The sequence below is a fragment of the Chroicocephalus ridibundus genome, chromosome 3, assembly GCF_963924245.1.
Source record: "Chroicocephalus ridibundus chromosome 3, bChrRid1.1, whole genome shotgun sequence".
Taxonomy (NCBI): domain Eukaryota; kingdom Metazoa; phylum Chordata; class Aves; order Charadriiformes; family Laridae; genus Chroicocephalus; species Chroicocephalus ridibundus.
In genome coordinates this window covers 84,229,053-84,249,201 of record NC_086286.1, presented here as the reverse complement: position 1 = coordinate 84,249,201, position 20,149 = coordinate 84,229,053, and the positions used below count along the sequence as shown (strand labels likewise).

At 40.6% G+C, this 20,149-nt stretch overlaps 1 protein-coding gene across 6 annotated transcripts in view; it reads right to left on the bottom strand.

Moving 5' to 3' along the window:
* Positions 1–18,717, bottom strand: part of FBXL4 (F-box and leucine rich repeat protein 4) — a 71,661-nt gene extending 52,944 nt beyond the window's left edge. Inside the window, exons 1-5 of one of the 6 annotated variants that reach the window (XM_063329913.1) lie at positions 18,654–18,708; positions 17,931–18,041; positions 12,728–12,899; positions 11,318–11,907; positions 3,230–3,575 (exon numbers count right to left, since the gene is read on the bottom strand). In XM_063329913.1, the coding sequence (XP_063185983.1) occupies positions 3,230–3,575; positions 11,318–11,826 (855 nt within the window). In that variant the 5' untranslated portion in view covers positions 11,827–11,907; positions 12,728–12,899; positions 17,931–18,041; positions 18,654–18,708. Of the gene's footprint in view, positions 1–3,229; positions 3,576–11,317; positions 11,908–12,727; positions 12,900–14,438; positions 14,473–17,930; positions 18,116–18,312; positions 18,471–18,653 lie in introns of those variants that run through there. The other 5 variants (XM_063329911.1, XM_063329912.1, XM_063329914.1 and 2 more) reach the window with 5 other exon arrangements.
* Positions 18,718–20,149: the final 1,432 nt, after the last annotated feature.

Here is a 20,149-nt window from a genome sequence, read left to right as displayed (position 1 = left end):
GGTATGTAGATCTTACATTCAAGACCCGTTTTCCTGGAACATAGGTGCCAAATCCACATTTAGCGGTGAAATTCACTTCCCCAGTAGACGTGAACAGCTCATAAATCTTGTAGGCAGCTTCAGGAAAAATTGGCTTCAAGGAATGAAAAAGATGTCATTTATACCTTTTTATAGCAAAATTTATATTAAAAATATCTTTTTGACTGCAGTATGCAGGATTTCTCCTGACTCTCCTCTCTGGAGAACAAAAGTTAGGTTCTTCGTACCTGGCACATCTCGGTGAGTCTCAAACTGCACAACAGGTATGCTGTGGCAGGTATTCCTCACCTTTCTCAAAGGCTTTTAACTTGTTCAGGCCCTCAGGTCTCAAGCATTCCTGTAAAGCTAACTAAGACTAAAGCCTTACTCCTTTCACTTCACAAGCAGCACAAGTTAGTCAAAGGTAGTTGGGAAGAAAGACAAGGACATGAAGTGTCTCCTAGAAAATCCTTCCTCAATTTTAAGGTAATTCTGGAGAACAGACGATAGTACAAGTACTTCACAGCTACTAAGGGCTGGTTAACACCATCCATGAGCAGGGAAGGAAAATTGTCTCACCTAGTTCCTCCAAGATTTCACACTTTCTTCTAAGGAAGTTTGTGCTCCAGGAGTTGAGCATTTTTCTCTTTTATTGGCAAGAGCAATCTAGACTCTTAAAATGGTTTTAGAGCTCACACTGCAGCAAGCCGTTCCTAATGTCATTTTGAGAAACAACACAGTCTATGAAAGGATAGTCTATAGAAGTTTCAGAAAGACAATGAAGGCAAAACAAAGGATGGAAGAACTGCTGCCTATTTCAAGATTAGCAAAGACGACCATTCAGCCTGTGTATTTTGTTAATTTTAGAGGGTAGTATGAAAAAACCCATAACAGCTCAAATGAAGAACAGACATATGTACGGAGCCTTAGGACAGTTACGCGTTCACCATCAACACAAAAGTATCAAAGATACTACTTTTCATGCAATGTATCAATCAAAACTGGAAGGAATCAGCAAGTGCCTTACTTCATCATTACAAGGTTCGAACACTACACTGAAAAATCTGACACTTGTCAGTCTTGAAGACAGCATGCAGAGTACTGTTCCTGTATCTGATGCGATAAAAAATTGTCATACTACAAAGTACAACATTTTTGTTGTTCTGGTACCCAAACCTTCCAGCTGGACCAAGAAAGGAGGAGACTAGCATTTCTACTGTCACAAAACCAGTCCAGAAATAGTCTTTTGTAGTTTTCTGATAAATATTCCACCCATATTTTCAGTTTCTTTAAATCAAAGCAGAAGAAAAAAAAAAAAACATGCTTGGTATTGACAGACCACATAAATGCATTTATGAAACCAAACATGTTTAAAAATGGATAAAAAAAAGAAGCTGGTAAACAGGAAAGCAGAAAAGCACAATAAAGTACGCGGAGGCACAAGTTCTTAAGAGTAACAGGCTACACAAACACTTCCTGAATTATAATCTTAATCTTAATATATATAATCATGCGGAACAGAAGAGAGATTAATCAATCTCTCTGGTAGTCTACTATACTACAAATCAATTTATCCAGCCTTTTCAAGCAAGACTTCCTAGACTTAAATCAAGTTTTCTCTACAATTAATTTCTTTGAATGACTAAAACCAACACATTTTCAAACTTTCAGAAACAGTTATATGTTTTAAGATATTCTGGAATCAACCTTTGCATATGCAAAGTACTTTCTTTACTTCAGTACTGATATACAAGCACCAACAGTAAAATATATTAAACACTATATAGACTCAGGGCGGGGGGGTGCAAAACTACAGCTAACACAGTATCCTCATTTATTATTCCAATGCAGCAAAAACAAAAATAAAAGAATACCCAACAACCCAAACTCAAGAACTGAAGACTTAAAAGAGAAGATAAATACACAGGAGAAAGATGGAGAGAACTGTTAAATTCTCTTCCTCTCTCTTTCCTCTTTACAAGCACAGCAAACTTCTGCAGGTTGCTAGGGCAGTCAGTCACCCAACCACAGCCTTCATATGCTGAACTGGAGTACTTAGAGCCAACAGACATGACAAAACCAAAACACTATTTGATTAGATCACGTATTTCTGCAAGTGACAGCAGCTCTCACCATCCTCCCTTTGCTTTCAAAAGCAAGTCTGATTGGAGCCACAAGCACTCCGCACATTTGATGAGTTACCGCAGTAAACAAACGCTTGCTTCTTTTGCCAGACTGCTGTGCACTGAAGAGCAGGAACAATATCATGCCTCTGCCCAAGTCCAGAGGTCTGAATGGTAAGTAAAAACTCCTTTCCCCTACGTGCAAACCCAGTTTATTTCAGGAAAGGCGAAGACAATTATTTTGTTTGTCAATTCTGACTAAGTAGGGTACTAGCCTCCATAAACAGCTACACCCCACTGACAATTGCCTGACCTGCACACAATATTCAGCAATCATACTTCACAATCTCATTATAATGGAAATTACTGGAAAGAAAATATTTATCTACACTGACACTGAACACACTTGCAACTGCCCCGTTGCCAGGGGATCTGAAAGAAGTTTCTTCACAACCATTTTCTGTGCTAATGATAGAATAAAAAATAGCAAACATCACAAGACAGTGTACAGAAGTACAGCTAGAACACTTTTTACCTGCACCATGATTCAGAACTTAGCTGGATGGAAGAAGTTTATTTCATAGTAATATGAAAATATCATGGCAGTTTCAAGAACAAAGTTCTGGGATTTTGTAAGAGAGATAACAGGAAAAGAAGCTTTTAGCCTATTACAAACTATTTCCACTTCCAGATCTCGATTCAATCTTTTCATATCTCTTTTAGATACCTTCTTCGTCAAGCACGAGGACTAAAACTACTGGAAAACCACCAGAAGCTTCTAAGTTCAAGAGCTGGAAATTCAAGCCCAGAATAACTGGTGCAAAAACCGTGTGTGAGTGGGCAGATTCTTCAGAAACAAAAGTGCAACAACTGCAAATACCTTCAAAATGGCTTGCTAATATCCATCCATGGAAGTAGACACACTTAAATAATTCAGGCATAGCTATGCAATAACTGCAGGAGATGCACAAAAGAATACAAGGAACTCTAACTGGGAAAAACAACAATCTTGACCGGTACCCTATAAAGCACCTTTGCACCCTTAATGAGCAAGACAAAGACATTGAGTATAAACGTGCTTTTCTTACCTCATAAGGCAGTTTATCAAAATATCCGTTAGTCGGCCATTCCCTGAGGTTAACAATGCTGAACTGTTTATTAAGGGTGTCCATTCCACAACCATACTTTTCTTCATCCTCGTCTTCATCAATATCGTTCATATCAATCATCGAAGTCTTAAGTGAAAGCACAGGTCTCTCTTTCACACCGTGTAGTACTACTGCATCCAATTCAGTGTAATAGTCCAGAAGAGAGCTGTTCACTTCCAGCCGGATTAAGTTTGTTGGAAAGTTTATCTGTTTGATACAAGGTGTGAATTGCCGAGCCTGAGGACCATTCACCTTTGTAGGTGCCTCGGACCAAAGGATTTCCCATCTGTGAATGAAAAATTGCACACACAGACAGTACAGGGATTAAAATCAAAGTTACTAAAGCAATTCCTGAACGCAGTAAGAGGCTTCTCTGCCAGAAGTATTTAACAAGTAGAAACATGGCTGAAAAGACAAGGAAAATTGTTATGTTTTCCCTAGATTTGGTAAATATCCTAAGGATGAATTTAAGAGTGTAGACTAATTCATGACCTTAGCATATTTTCTCTGCATTGCTAACCAACAAAACAGGCTGTATATTCATCGCCACACACTTGTGTTAGAGTAGTGTTATTCACGCACAAGTTATTCTAACATCTCACAGGTAATTTAACAAATGGATTACAGATGCCTTCACAATGATGGCATGTTAGTGTAAGTATGCAGGGAACAGTCTTGCCATGTAACCCAAATATACAGTCAGCTCACCTCTCGTATTTCCCACAGAAGGTTTTCACAACAAAACAAAAGAGAAAAAACCCACAGCTCAGACTCTTTAACATTAGACCTGTTCAAATTGCAGCATTGCACATTATTAAAAAAATAATCTAAACTTTCCTTTGTTTATCTGTCCAGGCAAGCAAACTATTCCTTTTAAAAGTAATTAACTGTCAAATTACCAAAGCAAATATAGAATGTTCAAGTCATTTTTGAAAGGGTCCTTTGCAAAAAAGCATGAGAACTTCCAAACTGCTAAACTGAAAAGTTTTTCTCCTCTTTGGTCCAGTGACAGGAGGCAGCTCAGGCCATGCACAAAACTTCCATACACATATCCTTACTTTCACACACAGACCTCAAGTCTTCTCCAGTGAAACCTGCTGCCAATTGAGTAATCTAGAGAACCAAACATTATATTCATTAGGTCTCGAGTGCTCACAAATTTGTCAAAAGGCCTGAAAACAGAAAGATGCTCTCTCTTTATATCTGCATTGGTCCTCATCCCGTGAATGAATTTTAGAAGTCCTTCAGTCACTGATGTTCATCTTCTCCTCCCTCAAGTCTAGTTAATTCCTAAAGAAGGATGCCTCCAGCAGCCACTGCTGCTACACCCCTTGACAACATGCTTATAGCGGTCTCTGCATCCCATGTGCAAAACTCAGACACCTTCACATCTACACAATCTCATTCCAATCACCCTAATCCCAGCTTCAAGGATTTCTGTCAGGGTACTTGTCTTGTCACATGGGTCTCAGAAACGCTGTATCTGCTCCTTAGCATCTCAGCTTTCCCTACCAGATACCACTACTCTGAAGTTACAAGTATTGCTCAACACCGACATATGCTGCACAACACATGGGGGGGAGGGGGGGAATTAATTAAAAAAAAAAAAATATTAATCAAACATGCTTTATTTTCCAGAACCAAATGCTTAAACTTTGTCCACTGTGACAAAAAGTAAAACATACATAAGGACTTCCGTTAAACACAGCACATGGTATAAGTAAGGCTTAGAAGCTTGATATTTGCTACTGTTTCAAGGATAGGAAAATTAATCTGTATCGGCTGAAACTTCCTTTTCACAAGGGAACAGATAAATTTTCCTATCTTACATCATGCCACTCTCCACAAATACCTTACAGTAGAATGGGAGGCTTGCAGAAGTCTTCTGTCAAAGGAAAAAAGAAAGTCATGAACCAAAAACAAATATGCAGGACTAGTGAATATATGGCACATCAGAAAGTACCAATGTGGGAGAGCGGACAACTCTTCTCCAAGGTTAACAATTTTTCAAGAGAGACTTATTACTAAGAGATGATTTCAATCATTTAGGAACTGAATGTCAACTCATGGCAAAAAGTAACAGGTGTAGTCCCACTGTCACACTCTCTCACACAGGTCGATTCCCCAAGCAAATAATGTTGGCAATGCACATGACCTTTCTCGAACACATCCAGATCACCATCTGACATTTTGCTTAGACACTTTCATGTACCCACTCAAACTATCCCTAAGGAAATTCAAGCCTATTTTTTCACTAATTTAGCACACACTGGACCATCAACATTTAACAGAACATGTCTCAGTTATTGACTTCTCCTTTGGTGCCCTGGAGAGAGGATTATCTAGCAGTAGCAGAGCTCCGGAAAAAAAGTAATGCAACGGGAGGTCTAGCTTCATCAAATTGCAGAGTAATAACCTCCAGCAAGAAGCGTCTCTAGTTCCCAGTCTTTGTAACAAACTGGAGCAGAGTAAAGGAAAGACACTGAGCACAACTTTTTACAGTCTTGTGAAACTCCACATTACATGCCAAGTGCTTATGAACAACAGGACTGGTGACTATTTTTCACTGTCCTTATCACACTGTTTTATTTTCATCAACAGCCCACCAATCTAACTTTAAAGGAGTTCACTGTTGGTTTAACTGGAAAACCTCAAGTCTACCAGGTTGATTTGATGTTCTTCTCTCCCTTGGTGGCACCACACAAAAGAACAAGCCATAGCAATTGCTCTGAGTCAGGGCTGGTATATTCTTCCTGAGTGTAGGCATACTCATAATATACCCATTACTGCAATTGGAAGTGGTCTCTTCATCTACAGTCAGCACTTTGACATTTAAATAGGCTACATGTAATCCAAATGGGAGTGAAGACTCCAACAGTTGGAAATGGATCAAAAATATCTGAATTTCCAACAGGCTTCAGTAAGATTTCTTCTGTTCTGAAGTATTTTTTTATTATGGCCATCCATTTCAAAATCCTTCAGAAGTAAGGCATTTTGACAGCCAGTCCTGATTTGAGGGTGCATACCAAAATCAGCTTCCCTAATAAGGTTGCCTGCATTTGTTCCAAGCTTACGATGTTTGATGCCTATTTAACCCAAAACAAAGAGAAACTGAATCCCAACAAATACCTATAATTTGTCCTCAAGATACGGTTTCACCAGAAACCTGCTAGAAAGCCTCAGTCTTTACACTGCCATGCAAGGCAGCAACATCTTTATTATATTCTCTAACGATTGAAGAAAATCAGCACTTCAGGTTAAGTTTTTCCATTCAGCTTTAATGGATTCAGTTTTGCCATTAGATTTCTCTCTACCTCATGAAGATAGCCAGGAACTCATTCTGCTCAAATTTCTAATACTAAAGACTCCATATGCCTATATAGTGAAAAGAATAAATTCCCATTCTCATGCCCTCACCATGAAGGAAAATACAGGCTAGTGATTTTTAAGCTGAGAAACATGCTTGCAAGGTTTGTGACAGATGAGAACACCTATTTAATGCTTGTTTAATTTTTTGCTCACCTAATGCTGTTGGAAATCTTTTTAATGGCTAAGATGATGCCTGAGTAGACCTGGTTACTTCTGAAAAAAATATATAACAAGAAAAATTCTTTGGAAAAGTGGTTCCTAGGAAAAGTAATCAGATTTCTCTCCAGCAAGACAAGATTAAACTTTGCCTGCAATCTGCTGAGATTTCTTGCATTGTAAAATCGAGATTGGTATAGAAAGTGAATAAAGCACTAGGTGCTATTCAAGCACCAAACTTAAATGCCCTGTCCCAAGAAAATTCTAGCTGTATTAAAGGTCAAAAGAAGAGAAAGTTTCAGATAGGCCAACAAGGAGAACGTAAGGAAACTCAGAAAATGCTATGACCACACCCTTGCTGAACTGGTAATTATAACTGTTGCAAAAGTTGTGATATGTGATACATCCCATCCGCTCTTATCTGAGCAAGCGCTCTGTAAATAATCTGTAGATTACTTACAAGAAAGCACCTCCTGCCTGCTAAGATGCCAGGGATGCTTCAGCACCCTAGGTTCAACATAACCTGGAAAGTGCACCCCTGGCCACAGCTGTGAGTTCGTAAATACAAAAGGCAGGGAAGAGTGATCATGAGGACAGTTTTAGAACCATTCAGATCAAGGTGGTAAATTCACAGCAGTCTAACTACTATGAGGGAGTATGCTGCAGATTTTCATTCCTACTTTGAGAGTTCAATTCTGAAATAGCACAGAGAGCAGACAGGACTCCAAGAATGCTCAGGGCATTTTAAATAGCAAAAGATATTTCAAATAACTGCCCTGTCCACATGAACTTTTCATGAGTTTCTCAAAAATGACTGTGTCCCACGAACCCAGAATTCATTCCTCTATGACAGTCATCCGGACAAGAAAAAGCTGTTTCCCTGAAGATGTCAAAACAAGTTATAAGTAAGGATGCAAATGGCTAGAACTTAAGTTGTGTGTTACACATAGGTGAGATTCAGCCCTGAAGGTCCCTTATCACACTCTAATGTGTTGATAGTATCAGCAGCATTTTGGGTGCCTTCATCTGAGATTCACAGGGAACAAAAGGTAAAGCAAAAGAACCATCTGAATGCCGCTCTCTACAAGCAAGAGACTCACGATATTTTACATTCAGTACACTGCCTTTCTGGTTTCACTCCTTTTATCAGAACGGGGGATTTTTTATTATTTTTTTTCATCAAACATTCAGATCCCAATTCTTGTCTGCCAGCAAACAAATCTGCAACATTCCCACCTGGATTAGACTTTCAGAGAGAGCGCCTATTGCCTAAATACAACGAACTTCCTAATGGAAGAAGGAGCCTTCTACTTTGTCCATCTTCCTTAGCCTGCTCCTCTGGTTGCAGCAGCTTCTGCCTCTACAGGCTTCAAGACCTTCAGAAAGAGTAAGGAACCTTGCACGCAGCAAACACAGCTAAGCTAGGAAATACTGAGCAAAGCCGTTCACCTACAAAGCAAACTTGGAATTTTGCTCGAAAGAGCATCTAACAAAATTCTAAACAACATTAAAGAAATTATATTAAATGGAAATAAGTAGCGGGAATACAAAAGGCAGAATGCTGCCACTGGTACTTTTGGAACTGCTCCCAGCCAGTCAAATGATCATGGTATCTCACTTGCGAGAAACAACCTCATCGGTGTTGTACTTTATCTATGGAAAACAAGAAAAAAAAAGAATCACAAAACAATCTCCAATCTACTAAAAAAGTCATCATCACATAGCAGTAAGGACATATGCTGTGAAACATCACCCCAAGCACAGCCACCCATCCCAGACTAGTTAGGAATCTCTGTTTTTGAGCTTTTATAAAAGCATATGAATATGTGGTGTCACTATAACGTACATGAGATAAGAGAAACTGTCAAGTTAAAAAAAGACCATGACAGAAGAAGAACATGGACCAATTTTTTCTTTTATATTCCAAATTTAAGAAGCAGAGATATTTTCGTAAAAGAAGAAAGTTGAAAAACTTCTGAAAAAGTTATTTCTGACTTGAAAGCTCCCATTTAAAAATACACAAACTCTTCCTCTCTGACAGCAGCTATTACGAGTATCAGAATGTTTCAAAAGGGCTGACACCAAAGCAGCCATTAGGGAATCACCAAGAGTAAGCCTTCTGGGTAAATGAGGAGGGAAAAAAAACAGGAAAGAAAACATTTTCCTCATCACAGAAGCTAGCTGTATCTTTGTCCATCAATCTAATACACTGTGAGAAACAAATAAAATTCTCTTAGTTGGGTTCAGCTCGTGCCAGTGCCAGGTGCAGTGTCCCCATCACGCCTGTGTGGAGCTCCGCCTCTTCCACTGGACAAAGAGGGACTCATCGTTGTCACCAAACCCTAAGTACACAGAATGTGCACCACAGTACAAAATCTCAAGGCTACACCAGTATAGTAATCGTAGCACAATACAACACAATGGGATTTCTTTGCCATATAAAAACTGAGACTATCTGCTACAATATTCCCTTAATCTCAGGCTATTTATTTTTGCGTGGATTTTCTGCACTCAGACAATGCATATAAGAAATTCATACATGGATACTACCATAGTTTAAGAAATTACCAAATGCTTCTCACCAGTCAAGGTGTGAGTTGCACTGATGAAAAGCACAAAAAGCCTCCAAAAAGCAGTTTCTCTGACATTTATGATTTTTAAAAATTGTTTTATGCAGAGGAGAGTGATGTAATGTCTTCTATGTTTAAAGCAGAAAAAGATATGAGAGGACAGAGAATCCTCAAATTGCTGGAAGTTGGTTAAAATAAAGAAAAATAAATTGGCATATATAATTGGCATAAAAGACAGTGTCATACAAAGCTGTTAACTGATAGCAGTATTCAATGCACCAGAAGAACATGACTAAAGACCGTATTCTGACCATGTGCATAAGTGGTTCTTTCATGCAAGTGAAGCATAAAGTGAGCAACAGAGCAACACATTGTCCAACTATGTGGGCTATAGCCATTTTTCTACAAGAATATATAAAGTTCTCTTGAGCATGGACTGCTTACAGAGCCTCTTTTAAGTTAGAAGCTTTTGCACACAGCAAAGTCTTGGATGAGCTGATGTTTTAAATACTAAACAAGGAGGAAGAAAAAAGATTACTCAGCTGGACTAGTGTAATCCACTAAGTATAACATTTAAACAAGTCTCAATAGACTTTTTCCTTCACCATTTTTGATGGTCAAATGGTGGTTTTTATATCAAAGTAAGTGCTGGTGAAAAGGCACCTTTCTAAAGACCTGCCCTTTCTACATTGGTGTTCAGAAAAACAAGTCCTTACAACACTTCTAACATTGAAACTTCGTCCATTTTTATGAAGAAGGCAAAGTCTGAGTTCTCACGCTGACCACACCCCAAGAGGCATCATAAAGCACATCCCAGAAAGTTTTACATTAATATTTTCACTTCCATCTTCTTTTAGCTCTTTGAATAATTTTTTTTTTTAAACGCACCTGACTAAATAACTCCTTCAGTTAACATTTCTTGAGCTTTCCTTCAACACTTCTTGGTCTTTACACAAAACTAAAAGAAGTGTATTGTTTTACAAACCAAAATCTGAACAGACATTTTCATAAAATATCACTAGCTTATTACTCATAATTATATCCTTGTATTGCCCCGCAGCATACTATCTTACTATACAGAGTGTTCTTCTTTATTATCTCACCATTCCCCAGGTCCCCATACTCCCGTCCCCCCAACTGGAATTTCATCAGGAGTTCCTGCTATGAGGAAAACCAACAGGATGAAATCAGCTTCTTTTAGTCCATGAAGCAAGTGTAAAAATGAAGTGCAGCTCACACCCTTTTATCTGGCCAAAAATAAAGATCAGACAAATGGTATTACCTTTTGTTACACACAGAAATAAAGACAACACACAAAAATAAAGAAAATGTTAGTGGGTCAGATATAAAACAGAGAAATACAAAGTTCGCGAAAAAGCATTATTTGTAGTACTCAACATCCTACAGGAATACAAATGGTATTACCTTTTGTCTGACTGTTCTGTGCTTCTGTTTTTAGCCTCATTTCCACATGAATAGTTATAGTGCCTGATTGTACTATGCATAAAACCTAAGGCATGCAGGGCGAAGAAAGAGTTTATGGCTACTTGAAGCAGGATGATACAGCAACCATGAATCCACTGCCTCTTCTGAACGATTTGCCTTTCTTATTGCAGAAGAACTCAGAAGAACTGCCATTTCACAAGTGATTTTTGTACATATGTAATAATTATCGCTCATAAAAATTCTAACACAAAAACTATGATTACACGCATCACATCTGATATTAGGATTTGCATTAATTCCTACCAAAAAAATCTACATCTCTGAAGCTGCTATAAAAACATGTCACCACAGCTTTAAAAACATACAGAAATAAAGAAAATGTTAGTGGGTCAGATATAAAATAGAGAAATATGAAGAAGTTTGCTAAACAGCATTATTTGTAGTATTCAACATCTTACAGGAAAGCATAAACGAGAAAAAAAATTACCTTACTTCAGCTGGTGGATTTTGTGAGTAAGGATTTGCAGAACATGCCAAAATCCTAACTACAGCTCCAGGATGATAGGTTTCCAGAATGTGCACTGCAGTGGGATAAACTGGTTCCTCAAAAGCTAGTTCCACGTAGTCCTGGCTACAGAAGGTGGGTGGCGTCCTCTTGAACGGCAGCCGAGCGCTAGGGCAATGATCCCACCAGGTCCCGTAAGTTCGAAAGACAGCTGTCTGAGTAAAGTCACCAGAACTCGGGTACACGTTTGGAATACCTGCTAAATTCCACATGGTGTATGACATGCTGTTTTCACTACCATAGTGAGAGCTGAAATCCAACACTTCTTTGGCGTACTGAACTATTTCAACATTGATAGGTAAGGCTCTGGTGTTTGATTCAATAGCCCTCCGGCTGTTCATTTCTCCTCTCGTCGCTGTCCTAGCTCGGCGCCGAAGGCACATATAGTAAAACATGCTCAGAACTGTTAACATGGGAAACACTGGTGACATCTAGATATGACTTAGGAAGATGCAAAAGGTCAGGAGTCCTTTATAAAGTGCATTAACTGCTTGTGGTGTTTTGGAAAAGAGCTGACAACACAGAATGCATAAACATAGTGAACAGATAAGACATTAGAAAGCAAACTATACACTTTCAAATATCATCTTAAACAAAATACTGCCACTAAAACATTAATAAACTATTACATTTAAGACACATTAATAAACTATTACATTTTATTTAGTTGGAAGCTACTAAGTGTAGCTTCCCATTTACTACGTTTTTTTAAAAAAAAAAGATGACTATGAAGAAACATTAGCCAAAACTAGCCCTCAAACAACAAAAAGACTAATGATTAAATTAAGCATTATTTTCAGGGATTTACAACAAGAAAAAATCTTGTACTGACTTATGGAAATGAAATCAAGTATAAAATGAAATCTAGCCCTTGCAGTAAACAACGGTAAAGTATCTGAAGGTACAGATAAAATTATTTGTAGTATAGTTTTGAAATACTTGCACTGTATTTCAAAAAAAACAAACTGACTGTAAACAAAGTATTCAGGTCATGCTGCAGCAGTACACAGGTCAGCAAAACCCAAGTTACTTCACTGCTTGTATTCTGCAACAAGACATCTCCCAGGACCCAAATTAGTTCACTTCAAGCCAGCTCAAGTATATCTATACTACGTTATGAGCTGAAAAGTAAATACGCCCTTCAAAGACAGCTCATATAGAAATTGGACAGCTACTCCAACAAATTGTTTCCTTTAATTTCTTCCCATGATTTGTGAATGGTCTTAAGAGTGTAAAGAGTTTTGGGCAGTTAATCTAAACCAAAAACTTAACCCACCGCTTCCTGTATCACAGCACTAGCTTGAAACCATCTCACAAAAATATTGTCTTTACCCTTTGAAGTTGTCCATGACAGCATTCACCAATGACAGAAGGGTCACCAGCCTCCTGAAGGATGCTCATAATTCATTAACAACATCATCTTCCTTTAAGCCAAGCAACAAAGTAAGCCTTCTGAAGAGTCCCAGCACCGGAAGCAGAAGTCCCCATAGAAAGCATTTTACTTCTGACAAGAGAAAATATTTTCATTTATGTAACAATTCAGTTAGACACAAAATGTACTAGAGATGCACACAAGACCACCTGAAAAAAATCAACGCAAAACATGCTAATAATTAAGGTTATGAATGTGTTTTACACTGCCTACACCAATAAACAAGTAACACAAATAAACAAGCAGGCTTAATGATTAGAAAAATACAAATTAAAGGTAAGCCTCTTTACTAAAGTTTTCTATTTACAATGATGAACAAATATTTATATCTGAATGTTGTCTTTAGGACACAGAAGGGCTGTATCATATTCCCTACTAATAAAGATCCTCTTACATATGCTTGTCCCATATTTAGCAGCCGCTCCATACCTGCATGATGTAAACTGTTAGATTTACCAACACACAAGGAAACGTGGAACATATTCTCCGATTTCTGCTAGCGATACACAAGACACTTGGGCAGTAACATAGCACTCCAGAATTCCCATCCTCCAGTACCAGAGACTGTTTCTCACAAATTGACCTTTGGATTAGCCTGTCCATGGGATTTACTAGGAAAGAATAAGGAGCAATGCCCGTAACCTGTTAGAGGCCAAAACAGGGATGACTAAGCATGTCTCAAAATAGAATAAATGTTTCTTCAACAGCCTGTACTAGAGTTGCCTGTTAATCATGGGATACATAGTATGGTAATCACTGAACCAACAGAAATTACTCTTCTATTGCAGAAGATGCATGAAACAACAACTAACATCATGCCTTACACTGCCTGGGAGACAAACCATATATTTAATGTTTGCAATGGGTACAAGTGAGATTATACTTTATAGAGTTTTTGGAAGCATAAGCTTAAAGTAGGGTAAATAATTAAAAAAACAGAGATGAATCGAAGTAACTCCTGTATCCACTGTGCGTGTTTCTTGGGTAGATTGCTTGTTTCCAATACTTACAAAACGCACAGAGGTGTACAAACAGCTCTTTCACTTGAACGTTGCCAGCAAGAAGGAGCTTGCAGTAACAGATAAGGACAGGCTCCACTATTTGACCCTCTTACTCGTGACAGCGAGAAAGTTTACTAACGAAGTGTTCACTTCTCACTTTCTTGCCTCTTCTATTATTAGCTTTTTGTTTAGTTCCTGTCCTTCACTCAGTTTCACATGTTGACATAGCTGTCAACAACATGAATTACTCCTGACACTCAGTGCAGAAGGGAATGCATAAGACGATAGGCTGGATCCACTTCAAGCTCTCCTGGAATGCCAAAACCCAATAATGTCACATTTCCCCCAAACATCCTGCTGAACAAAGTTTTAGAAAAGGCACTGGGGAAAAAGCAGCACAACCCCCAATCTCTCCTCCTTAAAAAAAAAAAAACACCCAAAAAACCAACTCCAAACTGAAAATTGGTATTTTATCTTTTTAGCATGGAGCTGCTGTAAGATGTAAGTGAAGCTTACAAATACATTCTCCTTCTGGATTTTTCCCCTCTTAAAACATAAAAAAAACCATTTACAGAATATGCCAACAGACGTTAAACTTCAACAAACTTACTGCTGTCAAGCCCTGGAATCGTGTGCCAACCAGCAGATACACCAGCTTCTAACTCAAAATTTCACTGATTAACATGGTTTGAAGGCTGTTCCATGGAAATTATGGCTTTACAGAGCTCAATTTTAAGAATCGTTCAGTTGGGGTACTTCAAGATCAGGTGCAAATTATTTATCTCACATACGCATCCTGCACAACTTCACATCTGCACTGCAAACTTCAGTCTGCTTCTGGCTAGAGCCCGGAGCTGCTGCAAAACCCAGCTGTGCCCCCTATCAGCTTGTCAAAGGGCAGCATAACCGCCGGCTGGTTCAGAGCCGTACATGAACTGTCTGCTCAGTTTAAGTCGGGACTAACAGAGCAGATAACTTGCAATCATGCTGCAGGTTTTCCATCAGCAGAAACATTAATTAGGGTCCTTCCCCCGCTACCAACGTGATGATTTTCATATAACCTGTAAATATTTGATATCCTTGAGACTGATGCCACTTTGTCTGACATCAGTCAACAAGCTCAAAAGTTATGAAGTAGGAAGAAACAAGGCAAAGCATACAGTTTCCAGTTTTTCACATATTTGTCTAAAAAAGCAATACAAGTGGAAGAAAATTACTTCTCAAGAGTTAAAAGCAATATAGGATTTAGTAGTTTATAACAAGTAAAAGGAAACAGAAAATTATTATAAAAGAAGGATAAATAAGCATTAGGACTACAATAGAAATAGAAAGTCTTCTTTTGGCATTTTAAAAGAAGCATCAGGAATTGTGTGTAGTTAAAAGACAAATGAAAAATTGCTCAGGAGGTTGAAGGATAATAAGCTAGTGAAATAATTACATTAAATGCAGATCAGTAGGACCAGATGATATAGAGAGGTTTTTTTCAGGAACTACCACAGGTCAACCCGATTTCCAATTAAAGGGATTTAGCTTTGCAAAAAAAAGATGAAAATCCAGACTCAGGCCTATGCAAAGCATGAGGATAAACAGCCCTGGAGCAGAGCAGTTCATGTACATGCAAAGTTTATGTGGAAAAGTCCCCTCACCCCCAAACTGCTTGATTATTTTTAAGAGATCCATTTGGGCCTATGCAACTACACCTTCCAATCTCTGTCAGCATCTTTGGCCTGTTGCGTATTATTCATTTTCTTTTGTACAGGCATAATTATGCCAAACTGAAGCTTAATGAAGGTTTCTTTTAAACGTATCCTCCCAAGCAGCAGCCTTCTACTTCTTCTATTTGGTTTCTTCCGTATCATAATATTTTTTCTGTCAAGATACCATTACATAGATTGAAATGCCTCTATTAAATATCAGGACCCTCAGCGGTCACCACAGATGGCACAACGGTTTGGTTAGAAACATAAGGCAACACACTACAGTGACATTGTCAGGTGCTATCCTATGCCTACATGCCCAATTTGCACTTCCAGACGAGATCCCACTCCCCAAACTCTCTTGGCGCTGCCTGAGCTCTGCCTGGCACAGGCCTGTCCCTCTCTGCTTCACAGCTACCTCTCCAGACAGTGCTGCTGGGGAGCCAGATGAGTCCTGGGGCTCCTCCAGCCAGACACCAACCACTCCCACAAGCAAGTGTAGTTTTCAGTCTGGTCATCTCCTCGAACCAACACGAAGTCAGTGCTGACTTAAGGGGAGAGTAGAACTGCAAGAGCCCCAAGTCAGACCAGCTCAAAGGGCCATGGAAATGTCACCTCTAGTTTTACAAGACCGACAGGACTCCAGAGAACCAGACTGGATTGGACCTGGAATAAAACTTGCCTAAGAGAGAGAGAGGGGCTACCTTCTTTGAAAATACATTAGAGCCCATCACATTATTTACAATCTCTCCTATTCTGATCATTATTTAATTGACAACTATTTCACTTACATAAGCAAATTCCCTTTTTCTATTATGATTAACCCCTTCTTCTCATACATACAGAAAGCCTTCTAAGACTGTAATTCACTATTTCCTTCTTTCAAACACAACAAACCTTGATAAAGGAAAATGTCTTATGGTTTCTCTACAGATATCATTGGAACAGGCACTAATTAAACTTAAAGCATTCAAAAGCTCTAGATCTCTTCAGTCTATTTTGCCTCTTTTTACTGGGAGTTTATGTACACAGATCTATTTTCCAGCTTCCAAGCAACCCCTCCTGTTAATGATTATTGTACATATTCATTTTGTACTTAGTTATTCACCAGCCAGACTGCTGAGAAAAGGTGGGAATATACAGAAAAATACTGGGGGTTTGGAGGGGCTGCAAAGTGAAGGTCGTTATGTAAAAACGTAACCAGTAACAGCTGTTACACACAGAAAAAAATGAATGATGGCATATTTCGTCCCTGAGCCATCCCTGGCATTGTGTATGTTAGACATGAGTTTGTACTATTTCAAGAGAAGCAAATGTTGTATATACAAGTCATGTATACACCAGGTTTGATTTTTAAAGCCAGAGAGGTAGTAATTCCTCTTTACACCTGCTTTGCTAATCTCACATTTGGGAGTACTGTGCAGAGTTTTCTTTCATTTGACTATAAAAGAAACAGCAACATTGACAAATTACAAAGAACATATAAATGACAAAAAGAATAGATTGTATTGTCTCTGAAGAAAGATTAATGCAATTTAACATATGCGTCTTAGATAAAAGATGGTAAATGGAAAATCTCTTAATTATCTTTGTACATTAATGCACAGAGGGAATACTGGATCCTTACATTAGAGGCTAAAACAGAGTACTTCTACCACAGGTTAGCATCTCTCGCTGTTAATTACCTAGATTATACCAACATCTACACTCAACTTGTTGAAACTAGAAGCTAATATTAATTAAAAATTAATAAGCTCTTTCAGTATGCTTTAAACTCAGATCCTACTTGCTGTGTTTATTCCTGTAATGTGTTCTGGCACTAAGAAGATAGCTATTTTACGTATTTGCAACTTAAAAATTTATAGTTTCAAAAAAAAAAAAAGGAACATTATGACAATTCTATCTACTTAAAATCTTGCTTGTGTTGCTGTCATGAGCACCAAAACAAGCAAAATCCAAGAATTTCAGGTTACTTCACTGATTGCCTGTTCCTTCCTGCTAGGACCAGAACGCATCGCATGCTTTGGCATAATGGTGTAATGGAGACAAAAGTTCCTCAGGCATCTATTACATGCTCCAGGTGACCACCCGGCCTTCTAGAGATTGCGTTCACACGTAACAAGAAACTGTTTCTCAACATGGGTAAATCATCATCAGGTAGCCCCTTTTAGAAATGACTCATTTTATGCAAAGCCTGAAGGCACCAGCATTACACCACTTCATTTTGTACAACTGCCCTTCCAGCTATGGTGAAACCGTCCTCCTCATACCCCCCAAAAAATACATACATATATCCCTATTCAATACTACTTTCAATATGCAACTTAAGTGCATTTGTCTGCTCATTTTTCGCTTCACAACGTTGTACTACCTCTCCATATGGTCATATTTTGTCTAGTATTTACTTGCTGGTCAGCTGCCTCCTCACTGCACCACCGGCCGTTACCTCCCACTGTCCCTTCATCAGCCTGCACTGACAACAACTCACACGAAGTGAAGCACCCCAAAGTACATACCTAAAAAAAAAAAAATAAAAATAATAAAAATAAATATTGCTAGTTAAGCTCCCACCCTGCTTCTGTCGTGTTGCGGTCGGGCAATGGGGTAACCAGGTACACGTACCCCGTGTAACACCACAGGGACCGCGGGGCGGTTCCCGCCTACCGAGGCGGGCCCGGCGCTCCCGGGGCTCTGCACCGCCCGCGGTGCCCCAGCTCCCTCCGCCTCCATCCCTGCTCCTCCCGCCCCGCTCCCTCTCCTCCCTATCCCGTCACACCCCTCGGGCACCTGCGCTCCACCCAGGGTCTCGCCGAGGCCCAGGGGACACCCTCGCCCCGCTGCCGCCGCTGCCCGCCGGCTCCCCTCCCTCCCCGACGCGCCGACAGCCCGCCCTGGCCCCGCCAACCACCGCCGGGCCACTTCCTCCGACCGACACCCGCGCCGGCCCCGCCGCCGCGATAACCGGCGGGCCGGCGGCGCTGCCAGGCCGGGCGGGGGCGCCGAAGGTGGGCGGCCCGCCACCTGCCGCCCTGTCCCCCTCCCGCGGCCGCGGCCCGAGGGGAGGGGCCCCGGTCGAGCGGCGCGGCGCGATCCGGCCCTCCCCCGCCGGCGCGGAGCCGCCACCCTACCCCGTCCGGAGGGCGGAGCAGCTCGGGCCGCCGCCGCCGTACCAGGCGCCCGCCGGAAGCCCCGCACGGCGGCGGGGGCGGAGCGGCGGAGGAAGAGGCGCGGCGGCGGCGGCGGGCGGCCGCGGGGGCGGGGCCGGGGCCGCCAGCTGCGCGTGCCCGCGCCTCCGCGCGGGGTGGCCGTTGCCGTTGCCGTTGCCGTTGCCGTTGCCGTTGCCGTTGCCGTTGCCGTTGCCGTTGCCGTTGCCGTTGCCGTTGCCGTGCTGAGGGCGGCGGCAGGCGGGCCCCGGCGGGAGGCCTGGGCTCGGCCCGGTGGCCCGTTCTTTATTTTACTTGCAAAAAGTAAAACGAGGGGGGTGTGTGTTGCTGTTCCGTTATTGTTCCGGTACTGTTTGTGGCTCAAGCCCCCTCTGGCTTGTTTCGTTCTCCCTCAGCGGCCGTGGAAGCCCGCCTGCCCTTTGGCAAGCCCCGGCCTGGTTCCTCACAACACTTTTTAGCTCCTCCGTATGTCTCACCCTAAGCCCTGGCCCAACCGGATCATGCTTTTAACGTGGGGCTTCCGAGTCCCTGGCGTGTCATAAGGGCAGCCTTGATTTTAATTGATCTTAATGAGCACTTGCTCCAGCGAATTGTGGTGCCTCTTGGGTCCCTAACTGGCATATTGCTGAGGAAGTGTCATGTTTTGCTTCCATATCCTCTAATTTGCTACGCATGCCCAAGCACTTGTGCCTTCTCTCCCAACCGCCACTTCCGATTCCAGCTCCTGAGGTGATCCACAAAATTGCTGTCAGTCCGTCTGGCCTCATCCTGTCTCCGGCGATGGATGCTCCACATTAAGATGGTACCTGGGACCGTTCAGTTACAGTAGAAAATAGTGATGCTGACTTTGACTACGTGGTCAAAAATAATTCTAAAAAAACAGAAAAGATTCAAAATACTTGACATCTAAGGTACTTTTTATATAATGCTTTAATATAAATTCTATACATTTATCATAAATGCCAAGTATAGAAATCTGTAAATTTAGGATAGAGTGCTTCTGTGTTGCTAACTGTAGTGGCAGGCAGGCTGCTACACAACCCTGCTTTCCAGAAGCAGACATGCCAGGGTGACCGGTTTGTAGGCGATTCATGTACCTGCACGCACAGAAATATACAGAAATACATATTTTAGAAGCCACTGTCCTATTTTAAAATAGCAATTTTAGCCCCAACTTTTAAGGCATTTCTTCTACAGAGGAGGAAGGTAGGCTTTTCAGGTTCCAGTGGCAGCGGCGTAGCGTAACTTTGTGCGGCACTTAGCCTCACACCTACCCTACAGTCAGGGGGTAGCTACAGAGTGCTTATAAAGGTGCTTTCAATACTCACCTTCACAGACAGTGTCCACCCCAAAATTTGAATTCATAATACAAAAAAAATAAAATCAGAAATAAGACTATGAATAAGTTTGATGAGTCAGAAAATGGGTTAGATATGAAGCTAAATTTTTGTAATTTGTTT